The following is an 18,496-nucleotide window of genomic DNA, read 5'->3' on the forward strand; positions in this document are numbered from 1 at the left end:
GGTTGTGGACATTAAAGTCACCAAAGAATATAACTTCCCTGTTTGGGTAGTTGGATCACAGGAATACAGGCTTCAAGAACAGAAAGTCAAAAGAAGTCAGAGTGAGTTTCACAATTCACAGAATAGTAGAGAAAGATTTAGTTTTCTTTGGGATGGAATATCAGGCCGTACAGAGGAATCATTCAGAGTGTGATATGATTAGTTCAGATAGACTGTGGTTTTCGTAACTACTATTTGAGGTATCAAGAAAGAAGAAGTCACATCTGGATGCCTATAAATGGTAGTGCACATGTATACACTAGTGGCCAAAATTGTGGCAAACTTTTGGAAAAAGTGTATTTCTGAGGTTTGATGGATCATAACACCAATTTTTTTTTGGAGTAATACCATAAAATTATATATCAATGGAAAGATAATTTAATCAAGAATATAATGCAATAACGTTTATGAAGGATTTTTTTATTAGAACAGCAGTTATAAAGAAGAAAAGTGAAACACAGAAAAAATGAGATATACAAAAATTCTCACAATGTGAGTTAATACTTAGTTGGGTAATCTTGAGCATTAATTATGGCCTTACAATGCCTTCCGATGGAGTGAACCAAGTTTTTTAGTTCTGCAGCTGTTATAATGTGAAACCAAGATTGAATTGCTTCTATTAATTAGGTTTTATTGGTGGGTTGCTTCTGACTAACAAGTTTCTTTAGTTGGCTCTATAGATTTTCGAATGGATTAAAGTCTGGCCTATTCCCAGGCCATTCCAGCAGTGGAATATGATTATCCTGAAACCACTTTTTGAACACAGCAGCAACATGATATGGAGCTGAAGCCTGTTGAAATATAAATGCTTCATTATCTTAGAAAAGATCATGTGCAAAAGGTTTCAGTTTGAGCTCAAGTATTTCATTTATGTATTTATGGGCATTTATATTCCCATTAATCATGCAAATTCTGCCCACACCTTTTCATGTATTACAACTCCAGATCATAACACTAAGTGGGTGTTTCACGGTGGGTGTAATGCAATCAGGATGCAAATCTTTTCCGATTCCTTCTCCTTATGTATTTTATGCCATCACTACCAAACAGGGAGATTTTGGTCTCATCACTCCAAATAACACTGTCCCATTGTTCCACTGACCAGTTAACATGGGTTTTAGCCCAGTTTAATCTTTTCAACCTTTGTTTGAGAGATAAAAATGGCCTTTTTCGTGGAACTCAAGCACTTAGACCAAATTCCCGCAGTCTGCGCCGAACAGTCCTTGCACTCAACTTCACATTGTATTGCGGCATTTCATCTTGTATACACCCAGATGATTTTCTTCTGTCATATAGGCACAGTCTCTCAATTCTTCTATCATCACTTGCTGTTATGCACCTTTTCCTGCCTTTATCAGTCTGTTTTTGTAGTGACTGAGTCTCCTTATACCTCTTCAAAAATTTAGAAATGCCACCTTTGGTTAAGTTTCCACCAATTTTTCTTCTAATTTCTTCATAACCGTAGCCTTATTCACTTAATAGTATTTTACATCGCTTTCTGGGTGGCCAGTCAACTCTTTGCACCATTTCTTTAAATTTTATTACATTTTACAAGCTCACTAAATGAAAGAACACAAAAAAAACCAAACCAACTTGATAGCAATCACATAACATACTGACAAATGTCCTCCTCTCAGCTCCAATACATGACATCAACAGCTGAATCCTACAGTGACCTTATTGGCTCATTGCCAAAACAAGATGACACCTGATTGGCTCTCTAAATACTCATGGTCATTGGCTACATTCAAATGAAGGAAAGCTACTTCATATCAACCTAAGCAAGTTGTGTTTCTTTTTTCTGATTATTTGGCTATAACTTTTCATAGAATACAGATAACACTGGCCAAAAAAAAAATTTTTTTTTCTGCTGATTATGATCTGACACTTGTTTTTTACTAATTTGGGAGCGCTGCTTTCAAATATCAAACCCATTTTTCTCTATGGCATTTTCTTTTTGCTAATTTGTAAGTTTTTGATAGTTTTAAGGAGGCAGTACTATTTAGAGGATCAAAAAAATCGATTTTTTAATATTATTTTCTGAAAGTATGTACTATTAAAAATCTGTTCCTAACTTTTTATCAAGAAATTCGAAAAATTCCCGAAGATATAGCCTATTATTCAAAGCAGTGCGTAGATCGGAATCAGAGCGCTCACCGCTCTCGCTTGTTAGTAAACGAATAAATGCGTAAGAACCTGCAACGGCACGTACTGGCGCTTTGAATGTGAGAGGCCGATAACCGACCTAATACATTTAGGTGATGACAACTGCCTAAAACAAATGAATGCTATATGCCTCATAGCGGACAAAGAACGATCGAAATCAGTCAATCGTTAATCGATCGTGAAAGTATGATGAGCGTTTATAACGTTTTAATAAAGTCTCTGGTATTTTTTGTCTTGTTAATTGCATGTTAGTCAGTAGTGAAGAAAATACATCATATCTACTACTCGAAATTGTGCCAATAGTGTAGATTCCTTCTGCTACATTTGTGGCAGCTTTACTGTTCCCAGTCAAAGGACAAATATCACTGATTTCATTAAGAAAGTGTGCTTTGCATACTTTGACATAAAAATTGCAGATCAGGACAAGTCATGGGCTCCAAATAAAGTGTGTAAGTCATGTGTAGAAAATTTACGACAGTGAAGCAAGGGAAAATGCCAAAAATTAGCTTTTGGCATTCCAATGATTTGGAGTGAACCGAAAAATCATGTAGACGATTGCTATTTTTGTTTAGTTCAGACTTCTGGTTATAAGAAGAAGAATAAGAAAAAAATTGTGTATCCAAATCTCGACTCAGCAATTCGGCCAGTTGCTCATTCCAATGAAATAGCCATGCCAATTTATAAAGGACTTCCTTTACTTGAGAACGAGCATGATCGGGATATGCCAGATGTTCTTGAGGAGCAAGACCCGGATGTTGATTTAGATAATGAAAATTTAATTTCTAGTTTTGGACCGCAACATTTTACTCAAGCGGAATTGAATGACTTAGTAAGAGATTTGGGCCTATCAAAGGAATCATCAGAATTGTTAGCTTCAAGATTAAATGAAAAAAACTTACTGGAGCAAGATAGGAAGATAACTTTTTATCGTAGCAGGGAAGGTAATCTTGTACAATATTTTAAACATGAGTGTGAGTTTGTTTACTGTAACAATGTGTCAGGTTTACTAACTGAAAAGAGTGTTGTACAATATCATCCAAATGAGTGGCATTTATTTATCGAGGGTTCAAGCAGAAGTCTCAAGTGTGTCTTACTACACAATGGGAATGTATATGGCTCAATTCCTATTGGCTATTCAGTCCACTTAAAGGAAACATATGAGGACATTAAAAAGGTTCTGAAGTTATTAAAATATACAGACCATAACTGGATCATCTGTGTGGATCTTAAAATGGTGAACTTTTTACTTGGCTTTCAAAGAGGATATACAAAGTTTCCATGTTTTCTATGCTTCTGGGATAGTCGAGCTAGAAACCAACACTGGAGTCAGAAACATTAGCCTCTTAGAATATCCTTAAATGTTAGATAACAGAATGTTATAAATCAACCTTTAATCGACAGAGGAAAAAATCATTTTTCCACCTCTACACATCAAACTAGGTCTTATGAAGCAGTACGTTAAAGCTTTAGATTTACAAGGTGACTGTTTCCAATATATATGTGAAAAATTTCCACGACTTAGTTATGAAAAAATTAAAGCCGGTGTATTTGATGGACCGCAAATTATAACTGTAATGAGAGACCCAAATTTCATCAACTCTATGAACGAAATTGAGAAAGAGGCCTGAACTTCATTTACGATGGTTGAGAATAATTTTCTTGGAAACAAAAAAGCGTGCAATTACAAAGATCTAGTGGAAACAATGCTGAAAATTTCCGGCGCCTAGCTTGCAATATGAGGATAAAGCTTCATTTCCTATACAGTCATCTTGATAGATTTCCAGAGAATTTAGGTGCTGTAAGCGATGAACAAGGCGAAAGATTTCATCAAGACTTAAAAACTATGGAAGATCGGTACCAAGGAAGATGGGATTCTCACATGATGGCCGACTACTGTTGGAGTATTCAAAGGGATTGCCAAAACAGAACACACAGCAGAAATTGCTACAAACAAAAATTTATTCCCTGAAACTCATGTGTAAGTAAAATTGTTATTTTTTTATAAATATTCTTGTAATTTTTTATGAATATTGTTAAGTAGTTATGTATCTAATTATCAGCCTCTCTCGCATTCAAAGTGCCAGTACATGCTGTTGCAGGTTCTTACGCATTTATTCGTTTACTAACAAGCAAGAGAGCGGTGAGTGCTCCGATTCTGATCTGCGCACTGCTTTGAATAATAGGCTATATCTTCGGGAATTTTTCGAATTTCTTGATAAAAAGTTAGGAACAGATTTTTAAAAGTACATACTTTCAGAAAATAATATTAAAAAATCGATTTTTTTGATCCTCTAAATAGTACTGCCTCTTTAAAACTATCAAAAACTTAAAAATTAGCAAAAAGAAAATGCCATAGAGGAAAAACCTGACGTGATAGAGAAAAATGGGTTTGATATTTGAAATCAGTGCACCCAAATTAGTAAAAAACAAGTCTCATAAAAGTCAGCAAAAATTGTGTCAGACTGTGTAATTGAACAAACCTTGTTCCATTACATTCTTGATTAAATTATCTTTCCACTGATATATAATTTTATGGTATTACACCAAAAAAAAAAAAGTGGTGTTATGAGCCATCAAACCTGAAAAATACACTTTTTCCAAAAGGTTTCCACAATTTTGGCCACTAGTGTAGTTCACAATTATGTTTAGAATGTCCACGGTGTGAGATAATTTTATCAATAATGAAGAATTAACACATTAAACTAAAAGAGGCTGGACTGCTATAACTCCTCTAAGAATCTTTATTTCTGTTTAATAGGAATAAGTCTCCAGAGTTTTAACTTTGTGCGGATTGCAACAAATTGCCTGTAAAAAAAAACAAAAACAAAACAACGGTGTGACTGGTGGAATTCCTCAGGGTTCAGTACTACTCTTTAATTAGTATATCAATGACATAGGGAAAGATTTAAGCAGGGATATTCAGTTGTTTGCTGATGACACAAAACTGGGGAGAGTAATAGTTGATAAAGGTGATATATATACATATCCTGTATGATGATTTAAATAAACTGGCATTGTAGGCAAAGGATAATGACAGTCAATTTAATGTCGCAAAATGTAAGGCTATGCACTTCGGGTTGAAAAGGTTGCATATGGTGAATCATATCAATAGTATTGGTTTCAAAGAAATTGATGATGCTAGAGACATGGGGATAATGGCAGACAAAGAGTCAAAGTTAGAGGGCATATTACAAAAGTTGGTAAAATAACTCAATGAATTACTTGGATGTGGAAAAACACTAACAAGTAAAGATAAGGAAGTTATTATCCCTCTTTATAAGGCTATGATTTGGCAACATCATGACTACTGACAGATTCGGTAATCTGAGTTACTTGAGGACCAGGAGGTGGTCAAAAAGATTTAGACAAGTGACTAAGATGGTGACAGGTCTGTGAAATACTTCCTTGTGAGTTACAAAGTTTAGTTGATAGGTGGAAAAGATGGGACATAACAGAAACTTTTAGGATATTAAAAGTTCTTTATAAAATTGAAAGTGAAATTTTTCAATATATGACAAATAATCAGACAACTAGGGCCATCTGTGGAAGTTATGCAAGAGTGTGATTAGTAGGGGAGGGTGTGGACCAGATTTTTTGCATTTAGAGTGGTGAGTGAGTGGAATGGATTGCTAGAATTGGTTGTGAGTTCCTGACGGTGAATAGATTGAAGGAAAAGTATGATAGGATTTGTATATATGATGGTTGATTTGGGTCTCTCTCACAATAAGTCTCTGGACTCCATGAAGATGGCACAAATAATAACAACAACAACAAAAAAAAACTGCTTTGAGTGCCACAGAACTTTGAACAAAAGGATGTATTTATTCTATTTTTGTTTGCTGAGGAAAATATTTATTTCTTCCTAAATGTATCATCCAAGCTTTATTCTCAAGTCTTCAGCCCCAATGATAGTCAGTTTTTTTTGGTCTCAATAAAGATTATGTGTAAATTTCCAGAATATTCATATATACCAAGGAATTGACTTATCAAGAACAATTCCCTTGTCGATAAGTCAGTACTTCACTAAATTTCACTAAGCTAAGACAAACTATATTTTTACCTGTATATGAAAATATTTTTCATATACATGAAAAATATTCATAATTCATAATAATTAAGCAATTAATGTACAATGCTTACAGAATATTATATGGAGAGATATTTCAGTATGAAAAATGTCTGTCTACTCCCAAACTTGTGGTGTGGCATTGCAATACATAAAAACAAATTTCTCACCAACAGCACCACTTAACCATCGAATATGACGTTGAAGAACTTGGATGAAATATCATTCACCAGTCATAGTCCCCTTTTCCAGCACTTGTAGCTTGGTGTGTACATTAAGCATAATGCCTGCCCACACCATGCCCCAGCACTGCTATATCTCTCTTTCAAGAACATTCTCACAATGGTAAGCAGTACCAATTTCACACTAGATCAAGTGTCATCTGGAATCATACTAAAATGACTAATGTACTTTGCAAAGAGTACATTAGCTCATCGGTGACTTGTCCAATATTTATGGATACAACACCACTGAAAATGTACACTACGATGAGCTGTGGATAAAGGGACACATACCAGAGGTCATTGGACATATAGGCCTACTTGTAGCAGACGTTTTACCACAGTCTGTCAAGATACCAGCATGTGCATGCTTGAATGGAGCCAATTTGCAAGCTGACCTGCTGTGATGCATCTATTATGTTTTGCTGTTATAACCAAAAATCTGTCTTGGTCATCTATATGGATCTTATTATGATGTAACTTTTCCTAATGGGATCCATAATGATGATCATTAACAATAACAATGAAGATAATGTACAACCTTGTTGCACACCTGACTAAATCAAACCATCTTTCTGCATCTCATTCAATTCTAACTGTTGATTTACAACTCAAATAGAGAGTATGTATTGCTTGATATAATGTCCCATTTACACAATATAACTGGAGCATTTTGAACAGCTTTCCTCTTGGCACTTTGTCACATGCCTTTTCTAGATCTACAAAACTTAAATACAGATCCCTGTTATACTCCCATGATTTCTCAACTATTTGTTTTAAAGTGAAAATCTGATCCTGACAACCTCTATTTAGTTTGAACTTAGGTTGTTCTTCTCCAAGCTTCTTCTTCACAATTTTTTTTAGCCATTTCTCAAGAATACATACTTGTATAAATCTTACCAGGAACACTCAGTAGAGAAATTCCCTCTGTAATTCTCACATTTGGCTTTATTCCTTTTTTTATTTTTATTTTTATAGATGGGTACTATGAGCACTCTACTCCAGTCACTGTAAAACTTTTATACCTCCATAATTTAGCATTTCTGGTCAAATATCATCTACTCCAGCTGCCCTTCCACATTTCAGGTTTGTGATAGCCTTTTCTACTTCAAATATAGATATATATATATATTCCAGATGGCATTCTTGTGAGTGTTGTCTACCAATGCTGACATTATTTTTATCAGTCTTTAAAAGTAATTAATCCATATATCAAGAATATTAGGTCACCTGTATCACCTCCACCATTTCTGAGATAGCCTCCAGAATATTTTCAATGTTCTTATCAAAAGTCTTCCCATGACTTTTGTTCAGCTAATTTTACACAATGCCTTTCTTTCTTACATTTTTCTCTGTATTCCCTAAGAGTACAGGCTGACTTACTTGCCAGGAACTTTTGATATGCTTTCTTCTTTTCCTTGACTGCCTCTTTAACTTACTGAGTCCACCATGGAGTTCTGATCATTGCAGATTACTTCATCACATGCCTCTCTGGCTGAATCAATCAATATTTTCTTTAGCATTTGCCACTGAATCTCCAAAGTTTGATTCTTGTTTTTCAAACGCTCAGTTTTTCAATACCGTTAATGTATTTAAGTTTACAGTTCACATTTGATAGCTGTTCAACTTTGATTCATTTCAAACTTTCTTACACACCTTTCTTTTCAATATGAAGTTCAATTACATCCTGCTCAACAACAAATGGTAATCACTTCCTCTTTCAAATCCTCCGTATACTCTTGTGTCCTGAATCAGTGGAAAAACATTACTGTCAACAATAACATAGTCAATGAGACTTTTCTTATTACTTGCATCTTCTCTCTCCATGTGAATTTATGCACATTTTTGTGTTGGAACATGGTGTTAGCGATGACTAGTCCATGTCCCAAGCAGAAATCTAGCAGGTACTTACCATTATTAGGTTTGCTCTCTTCTCCAGATTTTCCCAAAAACATTCTTATATGTCTAGTAATAATTTCCTACTATGCTGTTAAGATCTCCAAAAAGAACCAACTTTTCCTTTTGTTGTGTCAGCTACCTTCTCTAAATTGAAAAATTCCTCCACTTCTTTAATAGAACCTTCTGTGGTATAATAAGCACAAATAAGTCTCATTGTCCAGTTCCCCATTCTGATATTAGCCCACATCACTCTACTTGATATTGCCTGTCATTCAAGAAGATGATCCTCATATTTAGTGTTAAATATTATAGCTACTCCCTTTCCCTAATTATTATTTCCTGAAAATATCTTGTATTTGTTGCTTAGAAAGATCTCACCTGTTTTTGTCTTCTTTGTTTCAGTAAAACCTATTACGTTGATCTGGTCCTTATCCAATTCTTGTGCTTGTTCCATTTCTTTCCCTTTGATGCTCCTTATGTTGATGGTGCCAATCTTGATCTCTGCTGATGTTCAGTTGTGGTATGTTCCAGTAACTGACTTTTTGCTGTGAGCTCTTGTTCCCTGACAAAAACAATAAAGACCCCTTGTTTGACAGGGTTACATCCCAGCCAGCATGAAATTCCACCATGTTGTACTATCATTATTAGTTGTGGTTTTAAGTCAATAAGAATACAGTTTAGTTGGTTAAATCCTAAATTGCCAGCCCATCCTCGTTCATTCGGTATCCAAGTAGATACCAAAAGGGTGCAGCACGAGAAGGAGAAAACTGGACATCAGGTCAGAAGACATGGTTGGTTGTCTGCATTGCTTAAAAGGCTATGTGAAGGTCTCCTCCCCATTATACAACCTTGACCTTTAAGCACCCCCTTCATCTGAATTTGCAGTTGTAATCTTCAGAAACAGGTTTTGGTTTTGGACACCAGAGTAGAAGTAAAGAAAGTAGACTGCTGAGATTTAATGTGGAGAAAAAAAATTCTTATTACTCCAGAGCATAGAAACTGTGAAACTGGAATCCTATCAAAAGCAACTGTTTTGGATAATCAGACTTTGGACAAACAGTGAATGAAGGAGATAACTCATTATTCTGACTGCTGGAGAAATTCGTAATTACTTTGCAGATGTCACTGCCAGCATAACAATAATGGTAAAGAATATATTTTTGCTTGAGAATTATGCTTATAGAATCTGTTGTATACTGTATATAGGAATACTGAACCACTTGTTAATATAAAGTTTGTCTCCTAGTTTTACATTTTAATAGGAATCAGTATGCACATGAATGAGATTTTTTCATGCAGGATTGAGATAGCACTAATCATCTGGTGACAAAGATGGAGAATAGCTGCCAGCCAATTTCCACACACACACACTAAGTATAAATGGATTATACTCATTTTGTCACATAAATGGAATTTTGCTTTTCTTAACTAGATGTGAATTATATATCAAAATCTTTAAATTTTTTAATATTTTAAAACCTTATTTCAGTAGACAGTATCTTTAGGATGCAAATGTAATTTCTATAAAATTAATCTGAAAAGAGAAATAAGTCAGGGTAACTCTTGGAAGTTAGCTGCTTATCTCCACTAACCAACTTGACAAATTTAAATTGTACTACATATTTAATGACTTACTCAGACTTAAAAGGCAAAACACAGTCAAGTGTGTTGTTTCTGGAACTATTTACTACTGTAGATACTGCATGCCACTGAAGTGAATTGACAGGCTTTAAGAGCTTCACAGCCTAATAAAATGTTTCAAAGTTATATTTTATTTAAAACCTTAGTAATATCTACAATTTAGCGCACAGAGATAATTCAAATAATATATGAGTATAAATGAAACTTTCCAAAAAATTATATTCTTATTTAAACAATAAATTACACGATAACCACAGTAATTAACTTTAATGAAATGAAAGTACAGATATTTCATACTGAAAATAACAGTATACCATCAACGCATAGAAAAAAAGGAAATCAAAGAAACAGGAACACAAGGTACATACAGCAGTCGGTGGTTTACCAATTAAAAACTGTTGCCGTGTGCTAGAAATTAATATTAATAAATAATATTATTAAAAACTATTTTGGATAGTTAAATAAAATAAGAATCTCCCAAACCTTTGAGAGAGAGAGTCGTTCTGATTCAGATTTGGCCAATGTAAAAGGGCTTCACAGCTTTCTTTGAAAAGGTGTTCATATTTAAACCTGCTTCTAAGGAGAAGACAAGTTTCATCCAACTGGATACTGTATTTAGTGTCAATACTCTGTTGTGCCAGACCAGTTCATTAATTCTTTTTTCCACAGAACAGCCTGTCTGCCCAAAGTATGTTAGATTACATCACAAGGTATCTAAACGATAGCTAATGATAGAAGTGACAGTTTGTTTTTTGTAGATGGCAATAGATGAGAAATTCTGTTGATAGGAAAATAGATGGGAATGATACTTCTTCAAAATTCTACCAATCGGTTCAGAGATCCAGAAATATAAGGGATTGGAACTGTGCGTATGTTGAAGAATCCTGAGAACATTGTAATCAATTATCTGCTGGATTTGATTAGGGTTCATAACCATTATCCACTAACATTGTGATAGTGAGAAGTTCTTGTCGTAAGCTTGAGGAAGAGGAGCACACATTATGTGCTCTATTAATTAAAGACTTGATATCACCAATATTTTTGAGAGGTGTGATGAGTAGACTTTTGATGAATATATCTGCCAGTAAAGGTAGGCTTTCGAGAAACACTAGTTGATAAATTACCAGCCTTTTCTTTTTCCATGATGAATCGAATGCGTTGGTGAAGGCCACTGATCTGTTGTAGGAAAGTGGAAAGAATGAGGCCAAACAGTAAAGAAATCAACATAACAAAACCAATGAGAGGGTTGGGGATGAATGGATGAGAACAAGGTATCTTCCAGATAGTTCAAAAAATAGTTCCCCAAAGGAGGAGACAGAGGTTATCAATGTAGTGCCTTCAACTTGTCTATAGATCTTGTTTTTCCAGCTGAAATATCCTGATTCTATAACAAATTCAAAAATCTTTGCAATATCAGGAGGGTAATCATCATATAGCAAATTAAAAGTGTCAGATAATGGAATGTTGTTAAATAGGGGAATAATGTAAAATTATATATATTACTCAAATTTTTTTATACTTGATTCTAAATGTCTATTCAATATTTATCCATTACTTGTTCATTTTTACTTATTTAAATCCTTGAGGTTTTTTATCCGTTGCTTGATTTAGTCTCCTATTTTTAATCCTCTCATTCAACTTTAATCCCCCCCCCCACCGTCTCAAGGCTGCAATTATGCTTCTTCACGTGCACAAAACTTTAGAACTAAGAAATTGCCTCTGGCAGGAGCCAATTCCTTTGTCTGAACTACTGGCATCTTTCTATATTGAATTCTGAAAATTTATTTTTTTATATCGACTGCGCCATCAGAATTCGCAGATAGGATTTGAATATCCTTCCAAAGAAAAACACTCAGCCAGCAAGGAAAGGAACTTTCCTCTCTTATACTTATCACTAAATCTGCAATGCAAAATTACTATTTTTCAGTCGTTGCTACTTAACTCTCTAGGTCACACAGGTTCAAATTTTTTATGAGAAGTGCATTGGCACATAGGAATCAGGCATGTTATTTGACAAACAAAACAATTTATTCATGCTAATTAAATGTACAATAAAAGTTGACACTAAGCACACAAGTTATTTCGGGCTCTATACTTCTACAGTGAAATATGCTTGGAATTATAAATAATCCTCCTAACTGGTAATTAGTTTATGGAATTAACAACGCATATAAAGTATATTAATTAAAGGTAACTATAATGAATAACTTCTATATTTCGGCAATGTCACATTGGCATCTTCAGGAACATAAAGATATGGTATGTGCACTCAGGAACTAACACAAAGCAAATGAGGAAGAACGCAAGAAACTAATACTGTTCCTAAAGTCCTAATGGTGCCCTCATCATCATCATCATCAAATTCCTGTCATGTACCCTCAAGGGGTGTACAGGATATGACAGTACTACATGAAAAAAATTACATCATTACTAACTTCCTATCTACAATTTTCCTCCAAATCAGTCTGTTACTTGTCAAGACTCCAACATTATCAGATCTTATATTTCTATCGTCTAAGGCACTTTGTACCGTATCAAACCACCTATATCTTGGTCTTCCTCTGGGTCGTTTTGCTGCCAACCTGGCAGACAACACATGTTTTGCTAATCTTTCCTTGCCCATTCTGTTTAAGTGACCATACCACCAGAGATTAGCTCTCCTAACACATTCCTGGATGCTGACAATGTCAAGTTCTCTCCTAATATCCTCATTTTTAATATGATATTGCCATTGATGCCATCTGTTCACGCCTCTAATCTTTCTCAGGACTCTCATATCTGCGGTCTCTAGTCTTTGGTCAAGTGTTTTACTTCTGACCCAGCTCTCAGATCCATAAGTTAAAATTGGTTTGAACACAGTCTTGTATACAGCTAATTTAGTGTTCCGACTAATTTCTTTCTTATTCCATATGAATTTATTCAATTGACTTCCCATGATACCAGCTTTGCTGATTCTGTTGTCTATTTCTATATTTAGTTTACCATCTTCAGTAAAAATTGTGCCTAAGTAGCTGAAATGTTTTACTTGTTCCACAGGTTCTCCATTCACAACACAGTTGACATTTTCAATGATTCTGCCTATTTTCATTGTCTTTGTCTTTTTATTGCTGACCTTCATACCATATCGATTACAACAGCTATTCAATTTAGTCAGAGAATCTTGCAGACTTGTAGCGGATTTATTTAGAAGTATAACATCATCCGCATAAAGCAAAGAGCTGACATTAACATCTCCAATTTTGATATCAGGTTGAATACCACATTCCTTCATAATGTGATCCATATAGATAATGAATAACAGAGGGGATAATGTACATCCTTGTCTCACACCAGATTTAACATTAAACCATCTTCCTGTACTTCCTTCAATTCTAACTACTGACTTGCAACTCAAATAAAGACTAAGTATTGCTTGATATAATGCCCCATTGACACCATATAACTGCAGCGTATTGAATAGCTTCTCTCTTGGCACCTTGTCATATGCCTTTTCCAAATCGACAAAACTTAAATACAGATCTTTGTTATATTCCCATGCTTTCTCGACTATTTGTCGTAAAGTGAAGATCTGATCCTGACAGCCTCTATTTGGCCTGAATCCAGCTTGTTCTTCACCAAGCTTTTCTTCCACAATTTTTCTCAACCGTTTCTCAAGTATACTTGCATAGATCTTGCCAGGAACACTGAGTAGGGAAATACCTCTGTAATACTCACATTCAGTTTTATTTCCCTTTTTATATATGGGTACTATGAGAGCTCTACTCCAATCATCGGGAATTCGTCCCTCTGTCCAGGCTTTCTGAACTATGCAGTGCAGCCACTGTAAGACTCTTATACCACCATACTTCAGCATTTCTGGTCGAATATCATCTACTCCTGCTGCCTTTCCACATTTCAAGCCTTTGATGGCTTTTTCTACTTCAAGTATGGATATGTATTCCTGACTGCATGCCTGGTCAGTGTTTTTTACCACTGTGCTGTCATCACTGCTTGTTTCATTTAGCAGTTTTTCAAAGTAATTACTCCATACTTCAAGGATATCTTTTTCTCCTGTTTTCATTTCACCTTTATCATCTCTAATTCCTTTTACAGCACTCTTTCCTCCATTCCTAAGCTTCTTCAACAACCTCCAGAATATTTTGCCACCTTCTTGATATTTATTTTCTATATTCTTGCCAAAGTCCTCCCATGACTTTTGTTTAGCTAGTTTTACACACTGTTTAGCTTTCTTACATTTGTCTCTGTATTCTGTAAGAGTCAAAGCTGACTTATTTGCCAAAAACTTTTGATATGCTTTCTTCTTTTCCTTCACTGCCTCTTTGACTTCCTGTGTCCACCAGGGAGTTCTAATTTTTTTATCCTTGCACACAACCTCACCACATGCCTCTCTGGCAGAATCAATCAATGTTTCCTTCAGAGTTTGCCACTGAATCTCCAAGGTTTGATTCCTGTTCTCAAACTCTTTCATTTTCTTTTCAATAATATTTCTGTATTTTAGTCTACAGTTCACATCTGAGAGCTGCTCAACTTTTATTCGCTTTAAAACTTTCTTACATGTTATTCTTTTCAATATGAAATTCAATTTTATCCTGCTCAAGACTAAATAGTGATCACTTCCAATTTCAAATCCTCTGTACACTCTGGTGTCCTGCACCAGGGAGAAAACATCACTATCAACAATAACATAGTCAATGAGACTTTTCTTATTCCTAGCCTCTTCTCTCCATGTGAATTTGTGCACATTTTTATGTTGGAACATGGTGTTAGTAATAACCAGTCCATGTCCTGAGCAGAAATCCAACAGATATTTGCCATTATTATTAGCTTTGCTCTTTTCTCCAAATTTTCCCAAAATATTTTTGTATGTCTCACAATCATTTCCTACTCTACTATTTAGATCCCCAACAAGGACCAACTTTTCCTTTTTCATTGTGTCAGTTGCTTTTTCTAAAGCCTCAAAAAATTCCTCCACTTCTACCTTAGTAGAACCTTCTGTGGGACCATAGGCACAAATAAGTCTCATTGTCCAGTTCCCCATTCTCATATTTGCCCACATTACTCTACTTGAGACTGACTGCCATTCAAGAAGATTAGCCTCGTATTTTGTGTTGAATACTATGGCTACTCCTTCTTTTCCTTGATTGTCATTGCCTGAATATAACATTTTGTATTTATTGCTCAGAAAGATCTCACCAGTTTTGGTCTTTTTTGTTTCAGTCACCCCTATTATGTCGATCTGGTACTTATCTAATTCCTCAGCTAGCTCCATTTCTTTGCCATTCAGGCTTCTTACGTTGATAGTACCGATCTTTAACTCTGGTGATGCTGAGTTGGGGTTTGTTTTCAGATTTGTTCCAGTAGCTGACTTTTCGCTGTTCGCCCTGGTTCCCTGGCGAAAACAACGGGGGCCTTGTTTAACCGGGCGACGCCCCAGCCGGCATGAAATTTTGTCATGTTGTACCATCATTTTTTATTTTGGTTTAACCAATAAGAATACAATTTGGTTGGCTAAATCCCAAATTGCCAGCCCATCCTCGTTCGTTCAGTATCAAAGTAGATACCCAACAGGGTACACCACGAGAAGGTGAGGATTGGACATTAGGTCAGAAGCCCTGGTCGGTTCTCCGCATTCCTTTAAAGGCTATGTGGAGGTCTCCTCTCAGTTATACAGCTTTGACCCTTAAGCACCCCAATGGTGCCCTCTTGCGGGCTAATTTGGTAGTCTTGGCAATTGGGCTGAAGTTCTCATAATGAAAGTCTCCCAAATTTGGGGCAGTTTCATGCATCCAAATTTGTTGAGGTTAGGAACGTTTTTTAGAGCTGCTGAAGATTCTTTGAATAATCTTTCGTATTTAAACTTGCTGCGATGGATTATTTTTGTTTTCTTCCAACGAATTTTATGGTGGGTATCTAAGGCATGGTCTGCCAGCCCAGATACCTGCTGAAGAAATCATGATCCAAATAGAACGTGGAATTCGCAACCTGCCTAACCATATCGCCAACAATGTGAGACTGGATGTAGTCGGTGTTCTCACTAAAGCCAAACCTCCAAAATCCAACTTATCCAAACACGAATATACAGCCCTACAAGAATTGAAAAACAACAAACAAATAGTAATCACCAAAGCTGATAAGGGAAGCGACACTGTGGTACTCAATCAAAAAGACTACAAAAGTAAGCTAAATTCTTTAGTACGAGACCGTACTACTTACCTCCCCATTGAATATAATCCGACCAGCTCTCAGATTAGAACTATCCACAGACTCCTTAAGAAAGTCACTTCTTGGCCTGTGGAAGTCACCAACAAACTTAAACCTTATAACTCTAGATCCCCCCGATTATATGGACTCCCAAAAATACATAAACAAAATGTGCCATTGCATCCCATAGTGGATGGCATTGATTCCCCCACATATAAATTAGCCAAACATTTAGCCAAAACGCTCACACACTACACTGGCAACACACCACACATAAAAAACTCGGCCCACTTTAAAGCCAGTATAGAAAACCTCGCACTCCAACACACTGACATAATGGTCAGTTTTGACGTCTCCTCCCTATTCACTAATGTCCCACTCAAAGAAACCCTTGAGCTCATCCAAGCCAAGTTTCCTCCCGATATCTCAGCCCTATTTCAGTTCACAATGAACTCAGGCTATTTCTTTTGGCAAGGAAAGTTCTACAAACAGATAGAGGGGACAGCCATGGGTTCACCACTTTCCCCACCCTTGGCCAATTTCTTTATGGAGACATTTGAAGAGAAAGCCTTAAACTCTGCCCCACAAAAACCCACTATTTGGCTTCGTTATGTGGATGATGTGTTTGCTATTTGGCCACATGGCTCAGACACACTCCACTCCTTCCTAACACACTTAAACAACCAACATCCCAGAGTCCAGTTCACCTTAGAAAAAGAGGAAAACAACACCCTCCCCTTCCTAGACACTTTAATCACCCGCCAGCTTGATGGATCTTTGGTTTTCTCTGTTTACAGAAAACCCACCCACACTGGCAGATACATTCACCAGCAATCCCACCATCCCCCCTCACAACAACTATATAACAGGGCAAAATTAATCTGCTCAGATGACAAGGCCCTAACTATTGAACTAAACCACATCCTCAACACTTTCTTAGCCAATGGCTATAACCCCAAAAAAATCCAAAAAATACTAAAACCTGTAAACCACAACCCCCCTCCACAATAAAGATTACACCAATTCTATCACCATCCCCTACATCCAGGGCACCTCTGAAAAAATAACCAATATCCTGTTACAGACCATATAAAAAGTTGGCATCCCTTATCCGCTCTACCAAAGACCAACCACTTCCCCTAGACCTACCTGGTGTATACCAGGTCCCTTGCAGCTACAAATTGTCCTACTTTGGCCAAACAGGCAGAACAACAAATATCAGGATTTCAGAACACCAAGACTACATCCGGTTTCACCAGTACAGCCGCTCTGGGCTAGCAGACCATGCCTTAGATACCCACCATAAAATTCGTTGGAAGAAAACAAAAATAATCCATCGCAGCAAGTTTAAATACGAAAGATTATTCAAAGAATCTTCAGCAGCTCTAAAAAACGTTCCTAACCTCAACAAATTTGGGTGCATGAAACTGCCCCAAATTTGGGAGACTTTCATTATGAGAACTTCAGCCCAACTGCCAAGACTACGAAATTAGCCCGCAAGAGGGCACCATTAGGACTTTAGGAACAATATTAGTTTCTTGCTTTCTTCCTCATTTGCTTTGTGTTAGTTCCTGAGTGCACATACCATATCTTTATGTTCCTGAAGATGCCAATGTGACATTGCTGAAATATAGAAGTTATTCATTAAAGTTACCTTTAATTAATATACTTTATACGTGTTGTTAATTCCGTAAACTAATTACCAGTTATGTCTAACCAACGTATAAGTCTTACTACTAGAATAATCCTCCTAGTTTAACAATTCTCTCTTAAATGTGTCTAAGGTAATACTTGAGCTATCACTTACACAGAGCAACTTACACATGCTATACAACAGGCAGGCTTAGTAATAAACAATATTAAGCATAATCAAATTTCACCTTATATTAATGCTATCCTATCTCACACAACTGAACAAGTTAATTCACAATGATTAGCTAAATGCCTTCAGTCCTGAAGTAATACTAACATTAAAACTTTAGAGAATTCTCTGTCACAATTTCCACCTCTAGTAAAATTCAATATATTAGACCTTACTTTGTATACAGTCGTCTAATCCACATTAGTAGATTCTTAAAATCACTATCCTCTGTTACATTCCGATTTTGGCTACACACACAGGTACCTTTTTTTTCCCGAGATCGATGAGGGCACTTCCTATTGCTGAAACCGCTTGGAAAATTGGCGGCTGGGAATGCAGAACTGACTTTTTTCAATACTGAAACGAGTTATCTCGCACTTTGAACGTCTGTTGGCTGGAGCG

General features: G+C 36.1%; 1 protein-coding gene across 5 annotated transcripts in view; it reads right to left on the bottom strand.

Moving 5' to 3' along the window:
• LOC150110721 (sec1 family domain-containing protein 2) overlaps positions 1-18,496 on the bottom strand; it is a 397,942-nt gene that overhangs the window by 10,850 nt on the left and 368,596 nt on the right. For all 5 annotated transcript variants that reach the window (XR_016549025.1, XM_090400427.1, XM_090400445.1 and 2 more), the window contains one exon: positions 10,027-10,136. Coding sequence is in view for 4 of the 5 variants with exons in the window: in XM_090400427.1 (XP_090256553.1) it covers positions 10,027-10,136 (110 nt within the window). In the remaining variant the exon portion in view is untranslated. The remainder of the gene's footprint in view (positions 1-10,026; positions 10,137-18,496) is intronic.

This window comes from Typopeltis vanoorti, chromosome 1 (assembly GCF_054136105.1).
Source record: "Typopeltis vanoorti isolate ZY-2024b chromosome 1, IOZ_Tvanoo_1.0, whole genome shotgun sequence".
In the NCBI taxonomy this organism is placed as follows: Eukaryota; Metazoa; Arthropoda; class Arachnida; order Uropygi; family Thelyphonidae; genus Typopeltis; species Typopeltis vanoorti.